This window comes from Phascolarctos cinereus, unplaced genomic scaffold (genome assembly GCF_003287225.1).
Source record: "Phascolarctos cinereus isolate Bilbo 61053 unplaced genomic scaffold, phaCin_HiC Scaffold_5;HRSCAF=322, whole genome shotgun sequence".
In the NCBI taxonomy this organism is placed as follows: Eukaryota; Metazoa; Chordata; class Mammalia; order Diprotodontia; family Phascolarctidae; genus Phascolarctos; species Phascolarctos cinereus.
In genome coordinates, this window is record NW_027555958.1 from 270,759,082 (window position 1) to 270,773,726 (window position 14,645).

The window sequence follows — 14,645 nt, forward strand, 5'->3', positions numbered from 1 at the left end:
AAGGTCTCAGGGGAGGTATTCAATAATATTTAAGAGCGTAAAAGACTTCCAAGATCCAAAAGTCTGGAACCACCAATCTAAAAGAGCAACATATTTACCCAGCAGTTTATGCCTACAGAATACCCTCCCCACCAACCCCCAGCTCCCACCTGAGGTCAGACCCTCATCACCTCCTGCCTCCATCACCTATACCTTCCTCATCAGTCTCCCTGCTTCAGGCCTCTCCCCACTCCAGCCCCTCTCCCACACTGCTGCAAAAGTAATTTTTCTTAGGTGTAGATGTGACCATGTGACTCCCATTTTCAATCAACTCCACTGGCTTCTTATTGCCTCGAGGATAAAATATAAACTATTATGTTTAACTTTTTTTTTTTTTGTATTAGCCATGTTCTGGAAACAAACAAGAAAAAGCATTATGTTTAGCTTTGAAAGCCTTTCACCACCTGACCCCAAACTCTCTTTCCAGATTCAGTGGACATTACTCCCCCCACATATTCTCTGACTCAGCCAAACTGCCCTTCTCTCTGTCCCACACAACGCTCCGTCTCCTATCTCCATGCCTTCCCACATGCCTGGAATGCCCTCCTTCCTCACCCCTTCCTCTCTTCCTTTAGTTTGCTGTTCAAGAGCCATTTTTTGCATGAAGCTGTTCCTGGTCGCTACCCCCCCCCCACACACAATTGTTAATGCCCTCCCTCCCAAACTACCCTGTATCTGTATTTATTCACTTTATATTTATTCTGTATATATTTACAGATTTATTTGTGCTCCTTGCAAGCAGGGATTATTTCATTCTTTATGACCAGCGCCACTTAATAAATGTGTCACTTGACTGATATGTTATCTCATCTCAGGGTACGGCTCTAATCACTTGTATCCAACTGCTCGTTTTGCCTGTATTTTATCAGCTTATTCTAACGATGCCAAGGAGACTTTGTGCAATGATTTGCTAAAATCAAGCTACATTATATTTATATATGGTGTTTCCCTGAGCTGCCACCCTAGCAACTCTATCTGAAAAAAGGCCATGGGGTTAGCTAGGCCTGACTTCTTCTTAGCAAACCCGTACTGGTTCATACTGATCATTGTATTTATTTCTGAATGTTCTTAAAAGATTTCTAACAGTTTTGAAAATATATAAGTGAAAATAGAACAATACTTTAAGAATATGTTTACTATCTGCCTAGTCTTTGGTCAAAATATGTATATAACCTATATTAACTGCAAATGGTATCACATATTTGCATGAATACATACTATATACATAGACTGAGCCCCCCCCCCCATGTACAGACATATGCACACACACACGCTTACGCAGACAGATACATACACATGGAAAAGAACAAAAGGTGTATCTTGGAATCTAGGGGGAAGTAATGATGGTAGCAGGTAGAATCTCCTTTCTAACCTCTTCAAAGATAGTGCACTTGCACAGTTCAGTCCCAGAGTACAAAAATGTGTGTGAGTGAGATTTTGAGGGGAAAGGAAAACCTCAACCCTAAGAAGTCAAAGGTCAGCCCTGTCCTTTTTCTTCCCTAAATCTGAATGGGAAAAGGGGACATTTGGCTGCAAAGAGCCTATGACCCCATCTAGTTTAACCTCATTGCTTTACAGTGGAGGAAAACGAAGCCTAGCAGTGTCAAAGTGACAGGGTCATAAAGGTGGTCCAGGTCTCTCGACTTCCAGTTTAGTATTGCTGAGCTCCCTAAGGTCCTGCATGAAGACGTTGCTCCTACGGTTGGAGGGAAGGAGGTCAGCTCCCATTGCCACCCTGTGCCCCCTCCCCTCCCTCCACCCCCCTCACCAGACATTGCTGGCCTTGGTCTGGTCCACCACGAGGAGGTTGCTGTGCACCTCGTCAATGAGTTCAGGGGCAATCCAGCGCAGTGGCACCCACAGCTGGTCGGCCGTCACGAAATAGTCATCCTGCCAAGCATGCACGGTCAGCACGAGGAGAGAATGTCAAACTTCATGTGGAAGCAACAGAGCCCTCCTCCCCTGCACATGCCCCATGATCCAACCCACCTTGGGGGGAGGGGGAGAATCCTGCCTGACCCAATGCATTGAATGTTCTATTGGGAATCATCATAAAGAGTGCTAAAGGGTGTGCATGGGGGAGGGGGCTGGGGTGCACCCTCGTGTCTCCCCAAACCCACATGGACTTACTTTGTACTTGCAGTGAGATAGGCCGTAGTCCCCAATTTTCACAGTCAGGTCTGCAGTAAGTAAGCAGTTCCTCAAGGCTAGGTCACTAGATAAGGTAAATTTGGGGAGAGAGAGGGACAGTGTCAGACCAGGAGTCAGGAAAGGAGGATTCAAGAGGAGGACTCAAATCTGGGCTGAAGAAGCTGGGGGTGATGTGGGAGACCCAAGGGTGTTTCCCAAACAACCAAAACTTCCTCTGGTCGCCCAGCAAGGAAGAGAAAGGCACTAATTGCTTGTTTGCTGAACCAAAATGTACATGAGATGCCCGGAGCTTTGGAAGCAGCACCAGCTTGTTGGGACTCAAAAAGAAATTCCACCACTGGGAGTTTTCCCAGGTTGTCCTCACACACGGAGTGACTTTAGATGTAAGCTGCTAGGTGGTATAGTAGTCAGAGTGCTGAATTTGGAGTCAGGAGACCTGAATTCAAATCCTGCCTCAGACATTTACTAGCTGTGTGATCTTGGGCAAATCCCTCTCAGCCTCAGTTTCCTCATCTGTCAAACGGAAATAAAACTACTTTCTGCAAAGGGTTGTTGTGAGGATCGGATGAAATAACATATGTACAGTACTTTATAAATCTTAAAGAATTATATAAATACTAACTAAAATACTATTTTATTACTATTATTATTATCACTATTTTCATTCAGAACAAAAGATGGAGAAAGCAGAATGGAGGAGAGGAGAGAACAGAGTATGGGTGGCTTTTCATTTTCATTTAGACATTTAAATGCAAAATAATACAACCAACATTAATTGTCCCCATGGCTGATCATGTGGTAGGCCATTAGCTTAGCTCTCTTTCCCCTGCTCCCATCCCCAGTCTGCCCTGTGGTCTGGCTATGGCTCCTGAAAGATGCCTGGTAGCCAGGAAGGACTTTCCCCTTGGTTGGTGAGGGAGCCCCAGTCCCAGCAGTGGGACCCACTTCCTCCCTCGTGCTGGTCACAAACACCTCTGCCTCATCTGTATGCTCCCTCCCGTCCTCCTTATCTCTGACAGCATCCTAAATTTGCTGAGTAGCCAGCAATATAAAGAAAACAAACCAAGATAGAAACGAGGGTTGAGGAGGTGAGGGGGGGAAGAGAGAAAGCAGCAATCTGAGTGCCCCCTACCAGAAGAATAATTCCTATTTACACAGTATTTTCTTTTTCCAGAGCACATATCTCATTTATATCCCCATCCCCTCACAACTTCCCTGGGAGAACAAAGATAATTATCTCCATTTTGCAGATGAGAAAAATGAGGCCTGAAGAGGTTAAGCCCTCACCTAGTGAGGTCACAAAATGAGTCAAGAACAGAGCTGGGAACAGCACTCGGGCCTTCAGACTCTAGGGCTCTTTCCAGCAGACCACCCTGCCTACAGACAGAAGTGCGATAGGGAAGCAATGCCCTGGGAAACAAAAGCAGGGACCTGGATCTAGGGCAGCCCAGTCAATGTTTGGTTTTTTTTTCAGGCTGTCCTGAAAATATATACAAGATGGCTCCACAGCAGAAAATGGGAAAAGGATATTTGAGGAGGGGGTGGGAGAGGAAGAAGAGAACGAGGAGAAGGAGGAAGAGAAAGAGGGGGAAAAGGAGGAGGAGAAAGGGGAGGAAGAGGAGAGAGGGGAGGAGAAGGAGGAGGAGGAGGAGGAAGAAGAGAGCAAATGCCAAATGAGACATTCAGCATCCACTGATTCCCATTATTCAGGCCTTGTGACCTGCTCAGCTGTACCTGGTCTCTGCCTGCCTTTCGGCCATGGCACTGTTCATTTATTTGGGCAAAATGGAAAGGAAGGAAGGAAGGAAAGAAGAAAGAAAGAAAATAAATGAATTTAAAATTCTGTTTACTCTCTTATGAAAAGAACCCACGGGAGATGAGGCTGAGATTACTGTTAAGGATGAGGTGGGCTCCCTGCAATGCCCTTGGCCAAAATCAGTTTGTGTGCAAAGGAATGTCTATGGTGGTCTGGGTCCGAGGCTCCGAGCTTTTCCCTGACAAAACTAGAGCACCTAGAAGAGACGTGTGGCTCAAGGGTAAGGGTCCAGGGCTGGTGGCCAGGTTGGGAGAGCAGAGGGGTGTGGAGCCAGCTCCCAGCCGGGACGTTCCAAGGCCGCCATGCTCCAAGCAAGCTACGGGGTTCCAGGCAGCAGCGTATCCTGAGTGTGGGGGCAGGATCCAAGAGCGGGACTCCTCTTCCTGCTCCCGGGACAGGCCTCAGGAGAGAGAGGGCAGTGCAGGTCAGGAAGAAGCTGGCAGCCACCCTCTTCAACAAAATCACTGATGCTGGAGTCTCTGTGTGCCGCTCACTCAGCATCAGGATATTGTTGGGGAGGAAGGCCAAGGTGAGCAGTGGTGCTTGGGGGAGAGGCTGCCCCCATGGCCGCTCGTGCATCCTGGAAGAATCAGAATCAGAGAATCCTCGAGCTGGCAGGGCAGGGTGGTAGGCAGGGGCATAGCATCATGGAAGGAGCACTGGATTTCGAGTCAGAAGACCTGGGTTCAAATCCTGGCTCTATTACTTACTACCTTGTATGGCTCTGGGCAAGTCACTACCCACCTCTGGCCCTGTTTCCTCATCTATAAAATGAGAATACTTTCTTAGATACCCTTCAGTTCTAAATGCTGACTTTAGGGACTTCTAAGGATTCTCAGCCTTGAGGTAAAACCCCTCCTACATGTGCAGCTACATGGGACTCGGTCCTGCTTTTAAAGGCCTAGAGAACCTGGATCCACACAGCTTCCCACTGGAGCCAAGGAGGGATAGCTTGTGCCATAGGAATTTCCTTCCTATTTCTAACCTAAATCCTTCATTCTTCACCTTGTTCCTTCTCCAGTGTGCCCTGGAGACAAAGAACAGCACATCTCACCGCAGTGGTTCCTGGTCAGCAGCTCCCTCAGCAGGCTGAAGACAAATCCCAAAAGGGGTAAGCTAACCCAATACAGAGGACCTAATCTCTGGGAAGGGGAAGCCTGTGCTTGGCAAAGAACCTCGGACCCAGGCTACCCAGTATGACCTAGTGAAAGCCAGGGCAAATTCTCCCCAAATCCACAGAGCGGGGAAGAAGAGAATGTGTTGGAAAGGAACGAAGGCAGAGAAAGGCAGGCATCGCGGAGCGGGGGAGAAGAATGGCAGAAGCTAGCTCCTGGTTCCCCAATCTCTTTTCTAGTTAGACAGTGGAGATTCAAATCCACCCAGTTGAGGAAAGATGAGGCAGGCTCACCTAGCCACTATCTCAGGATAGAACTCTGATGCCCCTGCCTCCCCTCCTGTACCACTTCTGCCGCCACCAGCCCTAGAAAGGTGAGCCCCTCACCTACAGCCATGGAAAGGGAACAGTTTCCAGCTTACCTGTGTACATAGTTGTTCTTGTGTAAGTGCAGGACTCCACATGCCAACTCGCAAGCCATCCTCTGCAGAGTCAGGGGATCCGGGACCATGGACTCTGCCACCCGGCAGCTGCGCAGATAGCCCTTGAGGTCTCCCTGCCAAAAAGCGACCCCAGAATTATATTCCCAGCTCCCTGGAGTTGGCACGCAGAGCTAGGGAGAGCCGAGCCAGCATGGGTGAGCACAGAGCTCCTGACAAGCTGCCTTTGGGCCAGGATAACGTTAGAATAGTGTTACAATATTGTACAATATACTAAGCTACTAAGGGCTAAAAGGGTAACAAGAAATGCCCTTCTGGTTCCTCTAAGACAGACAAAATCTGGATCCTGGGACAGCTTAAGTGGGAAGCAATTAGGAGAAAACGTCACTTCCAAAGAAGAAAAGCCTCGGAACAAAGCCTTCAATGACACAGGCAGGGAGAACATAGCGGGGTTAAACCTAAACCAAGGGTAAGAGCTGGGGACTAGAAGAGGAAAAACAAACCAAAACAATTCCTTGAGTTGGAGGAAGGATCTTGGCCAGGAAAGGAAGTCAAGCAAGAAAACAGGCAGCTATATGGCATGGGGGGTAGAGCCCTGGGCCTGGAACCAGGAAGACCTGAGTTCAAAATTCCACCTCAGATACTGGCCATGTGACCCTGGGCAATTCACTTAACCTTGCTTGGCCTCAGTCCCTTCATCTGTAAAAGGAGGATAAATAATAGCACCTACCTCACAGAGTGGTTGTGAGATTCAAATAAGATATTTGTAAAGCTGTATATAAATGCTTACGATAATAATAACCATTCTTCTTCTTCTTCTTCTTCTTCTTCTTCTTCTTCTTATTATTATTATTATTATTATTATACTTTGTGGTATACTTTGTGGGCGCCTGATTTGAGGCGTCTCAGACTAAAAGATCACAGTAAGACAGTTTCAAGTTCGGATGAACCTCCTGGTTTCTGAATCTATTATGCGCCGTGTTACTGTGACATGACCGTGACATACCAGGTTCAAGTATTTCGGAATCATAACATCTCTGGGACCCAAGCCCAGCCGGTCCTGCCATCCAAGACTATGAAGCAGGGGGATAGAGCTCCTTGTGTGGCTCATTACACCTGCTCTGAAGGTCATAGGAACACAGAGACCTGGAGCTGGAAAAGTCCTCTGAGACCACCTAGTTCAACCTTATTTTACAGATGAGAAAACTGAGGCCCAGGGAAGTTAAGTGATGGTCCCAAGGTTGCCCAAGTAATAACTGTCAGCAGGATTTTGATCTAAGTCTTCTGACTCCAAGGTTCTGGGGAATGCGCTGAGTAATGCCAGCATTTGGGGAATGAGTGAGTAAATGCTGACGGTGATTACTTTAAAGAAGATGACACTCATTTAGAGATCATATTTGTTAAGATTAGATAGGATCCAGCATATTTGTTAAAATTTGTAAAAATCAGCTTCTGTGAATGACTTAGCTATTCTCAGCAATACAATGATCCAAGACAATTCCAAAGGACTTATGATGAAAAACGCTATACATCTCCAGAGAAAGAACAGATGGAGTCTGAATGTAGATTGAAGCATACCTTTAAAAATTTTTTTTTCTTTATTTTTCTTGTTTGGTTGAGTTTTTTTTTTGGGGGGCTTTCTATGTTTTCTTTTGCAACATAGCTAATATGGTAATAGGGCAGCTGGGTGGCACAGTGCATAGAGTGCCAGGCCTGGAGTCAGAAAGACTCATCTTCCAGAGTTCAAATCCAGTCTCAGACACTTACTAGCCATGTGACTCTGAACAAGTCACTTACCCCTGTTTGCCTCAGTTTCCTCATCTGTAAAATGAGCCGGAGAAGGAAATAGTAAACCACTCCAGTATCTTTGCCAAGAAAACCCCAAATGAGGTTACAAAGAGTCAGACATGACTGAAAAGACTGAACAACAATATAAAAATATTTTTTACATGACTGCACATGTATAATCCATATCTAATCTCCTGCTCTCTCTAGGAGAAGTGATAGGATGGAGGAAGAGAATTTGGAACTCAAAAATTAAAAAAAAACCCAAAAGTTTAAAAACTGTTTTTACATATAATTTGAGTTGATTCTCTAGGATTCTTTAAGTATACCACCATATCATATGCAAAGAGAGTTTTGTTTCCCCATTACCTATTCCAATTCCTTCCATTTCTTTTTTTTTCTTATCGCTATAGCGAATATTTCCTGAATAATAGTAGTGATAATGGGCATCCTTTCTTCAACCCTGATCTTATTGGGAAGGCTTCTAGTTTTATCCTCATCACAGATAATGCTTGCTGATGGTTTTGGATAGATACTACTTAACATTTTAAGGAAAGCTCCATTTATTCCTGTGTTTTCTAGTGTTCTTTTTTTTTTTTGTAATAGGAATGGGTGTTGTCTTACAGGTAATTTGAAAAATATATACAAAAATTTTCACATAAAAATCAGTTTCTTTAGCTCACAATCACATAGGTAATCTCTACTAATAATGGTTAATAGTAATCTTGGATAATATATCCATGAACCTGTGGTAAAGTAGTTTTTGTTGCACCTCACTAGATTGAAGAAGCCTGTCGTGCAGCAGAGATGATTTACTCCTAGGATAGAAAGGAGTAGAAACCCTCTCTAGCTACATGCAGAAAATGGATAGGCCTTTGTCCAACTCCTAAACCTACGTTCTATTACCTATGATGATTTTACTGATTTTCCAAGAGTTCAACAAAAAAATAATCCAACAAGAATTGTTTTTTGAAATTGTAGTGGAAGGGAACAGTAGTGTGAGTACAAACAGTATCTAATCCAAAAACGAGGGATTCTCCCCTTCCTCTCTCTTGTCACTGCCACTACCTTGGTCCAGGTCTTTTGCTTAGACTATTGTAATAGCTCTCCACCTGTTCTCCCTGCCTCTAATTTCTGAACACTTCAATTCCTTCTGCACATTGGTCTGCTTGTTTTTCTGAAACACTGCTTTTGTGAATATAGAATTCTGTTCACAATGGTTAAACTCCCAAGTCTAACTTTCTTCTTCTTCTTCTTTTTTTTTTAGATGAGGCAATTGGGGTTAAGTGACTTGCCCAGTGTCACACAGCTAGTAACTGTTAAGTGTCTGAGGCCGGATTTGAACTCAGGTACTCCTGACTCCAGGGCCAGTGCTCTATCCACTTTGCCACCTAGCTGCCTCTCAAGTCTAACTTTCAAGACCTTTCTAGTTTCTCTGATCTTACTTCCTATAACTCTTATTCATACTTTTCACTTTGGCCTAGATGATATACCAATTATATCATGCACACTTTCGGCCCTTCCATCACCCTCTGCCTAGAATACTTTTCCCCTTCTCTCTCTTGGTGTTAAGAACTTATTGTTGTTCGGTCATTTCAGTACTGTCTAACTCTTCATGACCCTGTTTGGGGTTTTCTTAGCAAAAATATTGGAGTGGTCTGCCATTTCCAGATGAGGAAACTAAGGCAAACAGGGCTAAGTGACTTTCCCAGGGACACACAGCTAGTATGTTATCTGAGGCTGGATTTTAACTCAGGAAGATGAGACTTCCTGACTTCAGGCTAGGCACTCTATCCACTATGACACCTAGTTGCCTAGATCAAGAGCTATATAATAATAATAGCTAATGCTTTAAGGTCTGCAAAGCGCTTTGCAAATTATCTTATTTGATCATCACCATAACCCTTGGGTGTGCTATTATAATCCCCATTTTACAGATGAAGCTACTGGGGCAGACAGGTTAAGTGACTTGCCTAAGGTCACTCAGTAGGAAGGTGAGGCTGGATTTGAGCTCAGGTCTTTTCTATTGTGACTCTCAGCTGCCTCTGGATTAAACATTTTCTGTGGATACTTTACAAAGTGGACAATATGCATTCAGATAACACCCTGTACTGAAGTTAAACTAGAAGAGATCTAATCTGCTATTCACATTCAGAAATACAGATTTAATCAGGGGGCAGGACTATTCTATCAATTTTGGTTCCTGTGTTGCTGGCATAAACAGTTGGGGGTGAATTGAGTTGATAAGTAATTCATAAAATAGTAAATATTTGCTTCTGATTTACAAATTGTGACACTAAAAAATAATGGGGAGACCAAAAAAAAATAATGGGGAGAGAGGAGGGCCCACAAGGCTGAAAATCACTAAAACACGGCTTCAAATACTTTAAGAGAGATGGTATCTCCCACAGCCAAACCACAGATGTTTTATTAGAGGGCCAAGGAAATTCTCTAGCAATAACAGAGAAGTTCCCAGGAACCTGTGGGGAAACCCCGCCATTCATTGCATGGCCAGAGCAATTCTGGCTGGGGTTGAAGGGTTTAGGCTATGACCGGTGCCACCTCAAGCTTTCCCAGTGGGTCTGCTTCCACTGATCATGGATCTAAGACACAATGGAGAATGTCTAGTCAGATGTGGGGCCCTCTCAGGACTCAAATCACTTTAGCTGGTCTTACTGATCCAAATCAATGTAACCAGAATTCTCTGGACCTTTTAGAGTTACAGTAAATGGAGTATCTGCTCCAAGAAAGTCCCAGGATAGACTGGTCCCCCAGCTGAATCTGCAGGACTAAGACCCCATGTCTACCAGACATCAACCTATTTGGTCTTATCCGGTGGTTCCTGGTCCTGCTCCAAGCCAAGGAACAAGGTCAAAGAGGGGGTCTTATCCCAAGAAAAAAGAGCAATGGTCTTAACCTGAGGTCTGTGAACTGTTGTTTTGTTTTTTTTTGATAACGGCATTTGAATTTGTAATCCCCTGTACTTTATTTTATGTTTTTTTTTTTAAAAAAAACATTGTTCTGTGAAAGGGTCCACAGGTGTCACCAGACTGTCAAGAGGTCCATGAAAAAGGTAAAGAGCCCCCGACCTAGAGAAAGAGAGGCAGAGCAGGTAGCTACAAGACCTCCTCCCGTCATCCTGCCCCGAACCCCTGACTCACCAGCGGACAGAACTCCATCACCAGCAGGTACGGGGTCACCTCTGCACATTGGGCCAGACACTGAAGCAGGTTACTGTGCTGAAGAGCCCTGTGGGGAAAGGATGAGCTCCACTGGGGCAGCAAATGGGCAAAGGTGCTCCAGACCGGGGGCTCTAGTGACCAATGGTCAGGTTACCAAGGTCCCCACATGCAGACATCAACCCAACTGCAGCGGGGGAGGGGAAGCCTGGAGGGAAAAGCATTCTGCATCCCAACTCTCTGGCCAGGCCTGGGATTACTCTCTTTGTCCACCAGATGGCACTGGTATCTGCTTTGATATCACCACTACCCCCTTTCTCTTCTAGGATCAAAGCCAGCTCTGACCCCAGTTCTGGTCCCCACCATCTTCCCCTCTGCACAGCCCACAACACCCATCCTTGTTGTGAACGAGGGGGCTTGCCAGCTGGGTGTGGCTGCCTCCACCTACCGGTAGGGCTGGGCCTCCTCGAGGAACTGCATCTGGTCCTGCACACTGGCGCTCACCTTCAGCTCCTTTACCACCACCTGGGTGCTGCTGATGCCCGAATTGACCTCACCCAGGAATACCTGCATGGGCAGGAAACAGGGTCGTCACCCACCCACACCCCCCTCCCACCCCTTGACTGAAAGGTCCCCTTAACACAGGCCCTGTCATGAAGGAGGGGCCCACCTGCTGGGCAGAGAAGCCTCGGAGCAAAGGGCAGCACAGCCCGGGGAGCCCACTGGCCTGTTCCTTTCTTAAGACTCTGGCTTGTTTTGGAAGCAGGCTTCTGGTCAATGCCCCTGTCTGGTTGGAAGCTATCATCTAGGTCCTGGCTGTAAGAAGGGATGGCGCACTCCAGCTTTGGGGACTTCTTTTACACGGACCTCCTGGTGGAGTTGCAACCTATTCAACTTACCCAGAACTCCTAGGAAAGCTTTCTTTCTGTCTCCTGTCCTAACTGAAACAATAAAATCTACCAAGCTTTGCTTTGCCCTGGGTCCTCTCCACCAAGGGACTCTACGGAGAACTCTACTGCATTTCACGATAGGACTTGGGGTGGGGACTCTTCTTTCAACCCCTCTCTAAGGGATTGCTAGCTCACCTTCCCAAACTACTTTTCTGCATTCCCCTCTCAACCCTGGAGTGTGAGGTGGGTGGGGGAGACAGATTTTAATTGAGGTCTACAGGGCAAAGAGGAATAGAGGAAGGCAAGAAAAGGCAGTCGAATGATAGAGCTGAGAGCCAGGGGCGCAGTGTGCTGAAACTCCTGTGCAAAGTCCAGCACCTGCATCCCTCAGAATTACCTCCTTCACCAGCTGTAGTCCCAGGCCCAGGCCAGGTTCTTGGGCCTTGGCAAGATGGGGCCACCTACCTGTCTCCCAGAGAAGGGTAAAAGGCACAGACAGCAGGGTATTAAGGATCCCACTGTAAGGGGCAGCTCTAATTCAGGGGGCCCCAAGCTGGGTATCCCCAGGGTCAGAACTCGGACTAGGGGCAGTACAGAGACCCTAGTGTGTGGACATGCAGGGAACTGGGCTGTACTGCCGACTGACTCACTGCAGAACCTCAGGGTAAGATTCTCCCACCTTTTCCTGTTTCCTCACCTCCAAATCTAGAGGGAAGGTACTGGGCCACTGAGGAAACAGGCTGAAAATGTTCTGAGATCCTTTGACAAAGCATGCTATGGGGTTCTTAAGGAATTATCTAAACCCCATTCTAAGTCAAATGCCCGCATCTCTACCATTAAGGTTATTACATCTTCCCTCTAGGAAACACGGGTCCTGAGGGCCGGGGGCGGGGGGGGGGTAAAAGAGAAAGATAGAGAAAGTCACGAACCAAAGGAACTCACCTTCCCAAACCAGCCATGGCCAATCTCCTTCAGGTACAGGAGGCTGTAGCGTCCCAGGTCTGTAGACTTGAGCAGCTGAACTGTAACAGAGCAGGCTAGGTTCAATAGTTTCCCTCCCACCTCCTCAATTTCTCTTCAACCAGAACCATCTAATTTTGGCCACTCGACCTCAATCCGGGGGTCCCATTGTGGGTGGGTCCAAGAAGAATGACACCAAAACAGATGCTACCCTCGTATCTTCAGGAGAGCCCCAAGAAAGACAGGAGGGCCTAGGTGTCCCCCAGGAAAGAGGGTCCACGTCTAGGAGGCTCCCAGTGTGATCATGGGGCTGGCCAGGGTTCATTAAGGATCACTGAGCATCTCCTGCTGCTCAGGGACAGCATTAGCTTCTAAAGGAAGAAAGCTAGCTGCCTGGGAGATGGAGAGTCAAGGGAGTTATTTGGAGTATCCCACCATGGCATCGGTAGGGCCAGTAGCCTGGATCAGGGAGAGGGTAAGAGCCCAGCAACTGAATGCAGAAGATGGCAAAGTTCAGAGCCCACTAAGTGGGCAGCATCAGGCAGAGTGTTGTTTGGGCAAGTTGCTGATGATGCTGCCCACCCACCCCCTCCCGCCCCAGTGTAGGAGGACAGAAGGCAGGAAAGATGGGGAACACTTTGACATTCCTCCAATCCAATCACTGCAGTGACATTCCAGCCCCACCAAAGGCCTATTGTTGGGGACTGCTTGGCACAGCCCTACACGGGACACACTGGCCCCATTCTCCCCTGGTCTCCCTCCCACCCCAAGCCAGGCCTGGGTGAGGTCAGTGGTGGCCGCACCCGGCACAATCCTGAGGGAAGGGGCCAGTTGCTGGACCCTGGTATCTGCCCTGACTCCCTCTAGCTCTTCCTGGCATGCTCTGAATTCTGTTCCCACACACATCACCCTTGTTTACTGGAGGGGAGGAGGGATATTAGAGATTTCAGGCAAATACTCTGGCCTCTTCTTGGGCTCCAGGAAGGAGGGTGGGGTGGACAGCACTTATCTTCCCTTCAGGAATCAGACTCAAGAGCACTCAAGAGACATTTTCCTAAGCCCTTCACCCCAGTTAGACCCCAAGAACCCAGGTCCCCAAAATGAGAAGAGAGTTGGGGATAGAATCACTGAATCCCTGATGTTTGAACAAAGATGAAGGGAAAACTTCATAGATTTTTATATCTTGGGGTTCCCTCTACGATGTGTTGAAGAAGAGCCCAGAACTAGAAATCTGGATAGCTACTCAGTCATATGGTCGTGGACAAACTGTTTTGCCTCAGTGACTTCCTCTGTACAACAAAGAGATTGGATTAGATAATTTCTAAGGTCCTTTTTGGTTCTGACAGGCCATGACTCTGAGAGAAATATACTATTTCTTCACTTGCCATTTAATGGGGTGATGAGGGCCTGCTGCTTCTTCCTATAGGCCCCAGACCTTAGAAGAGAGTTACAGAAGCCCCTTTTAAACCTGGGAGGCATCCCAGGGCTTTGTGGCATGGGGGAAAGGGACCAGGGTGAGAGTGGAAGGAGGGTGCTAGTATAAATTAAAATTAAAATCCCAACTTCTCATATTCCCAAGACATCCCATGCACCACCCTCTCCCACATGTTCCTGCTTCTGCTATGGGAACTGGACTCAACAGGCCTCTAGGCTCTGGGAGAAACTTCCTGGAGCAGGAGGAACAGATTAAGAGAGTCCTATCACTCCTTTGCTCCAGATATACTGTTCTAATTTTTATTTGGGAAACTCGGAGGTGCCTCTGTGGACTCTTCTGAAGTCAAGCAGGCATACAGGGCCCTCCTCTTTTTTGGTTAAGCACTTCGAGACTCTCCAAGGCCCTGATTGTTGGGAATTACCTAGGTTGCTTTGAGGGTGTTTTCTCACCCTAGATCTGGCTCTCCCAGCACTGAAGCTGGGCATGTTTAATATGGTCACCTTTTCTCTCTCTCTCTCTCTTTTTTTTCCTCATTTCTCACCACCAAGGGAAGACAGCTCTTAAAGGATGTGACTATCTAATCTCTGTACTCCCAGATTTGGACTCCTCAGCACAAACGGTGTAGTCCTAGAAATGAGAACAAAATTAAAATCACTCCTATTGCTCTGAGGCAGTCCAGGACAGTGGAAATAGTAGGAGGACCTGGGTTCACATCCCAGTTCTGCCCATGTGAGATTTTGCAAGACACTTAAACTCTCTGGGCCTCAGTTTCCTCATCTTTATAATGAGGGGGATTACTCAGGGACCTGTAAGGGTCCTTCCACCTCTCAATCAAT

General features: G+C 46.8%; 1 protein-coding gene and 1 long non-coding RNA gene across 5 annotated transcripts in view; one reads left to right on the top strand and one right to left on the bottom strand.

The window, feature by feature from the left end:
• AATK (apoptosis associated tyrosine kinase) overlaps positions 1 to 14,645 on the bottom strand; it is a 230,935-nt gene that overhangs the window by 18,101 nt on the left and 198,189 nt on the right. For all 4 annotated transcript variants that reach the window (XM_021000803.1, XM_021000800.1, XM_078155856.1 and 1 more), the window contains exons 4-9: positions 12,357 to 12,436; positions 10,973 to 11,091; positions 10,507 to 10,594; positions 5,543 to 5,676; positions 2,170 to 2,254; positions 1,808 to 1,929 (exon numbers count right to left, since the gene is read on the bottom strand). In XM_021000803.1, the coding sequence (XP_020856462.1) occupies positions 1,808 to 1,929; positions 2,170 to 2,254; positions 5,543 to 5,676; positions 10,507 to 10,594; positions 10,973 to 11,091; positions 12,357 to 12,436 (628 nt within the window). The remainder of the gene's footprint in view (positions 1 to 1,807; positions 1,930 to 2,169; positions 2,255 to 5,542; positions 5,677 to 10,506; positions 10,595 to 10,972; positions 11,092 to 12,356; positions 12,437 to 14,645) is intronic.
• Positions 9,852 to 11,492, top strand: LOC110218223 (uncharacterized). The gene is made up of 2 exons (XR_002327247.2): positions 9,852 to 10,533; positions 10,851 to 11,492. It is a non-coding gene; the product is annotated as an uncharacterized LOC110218223 (long non-coding RNA).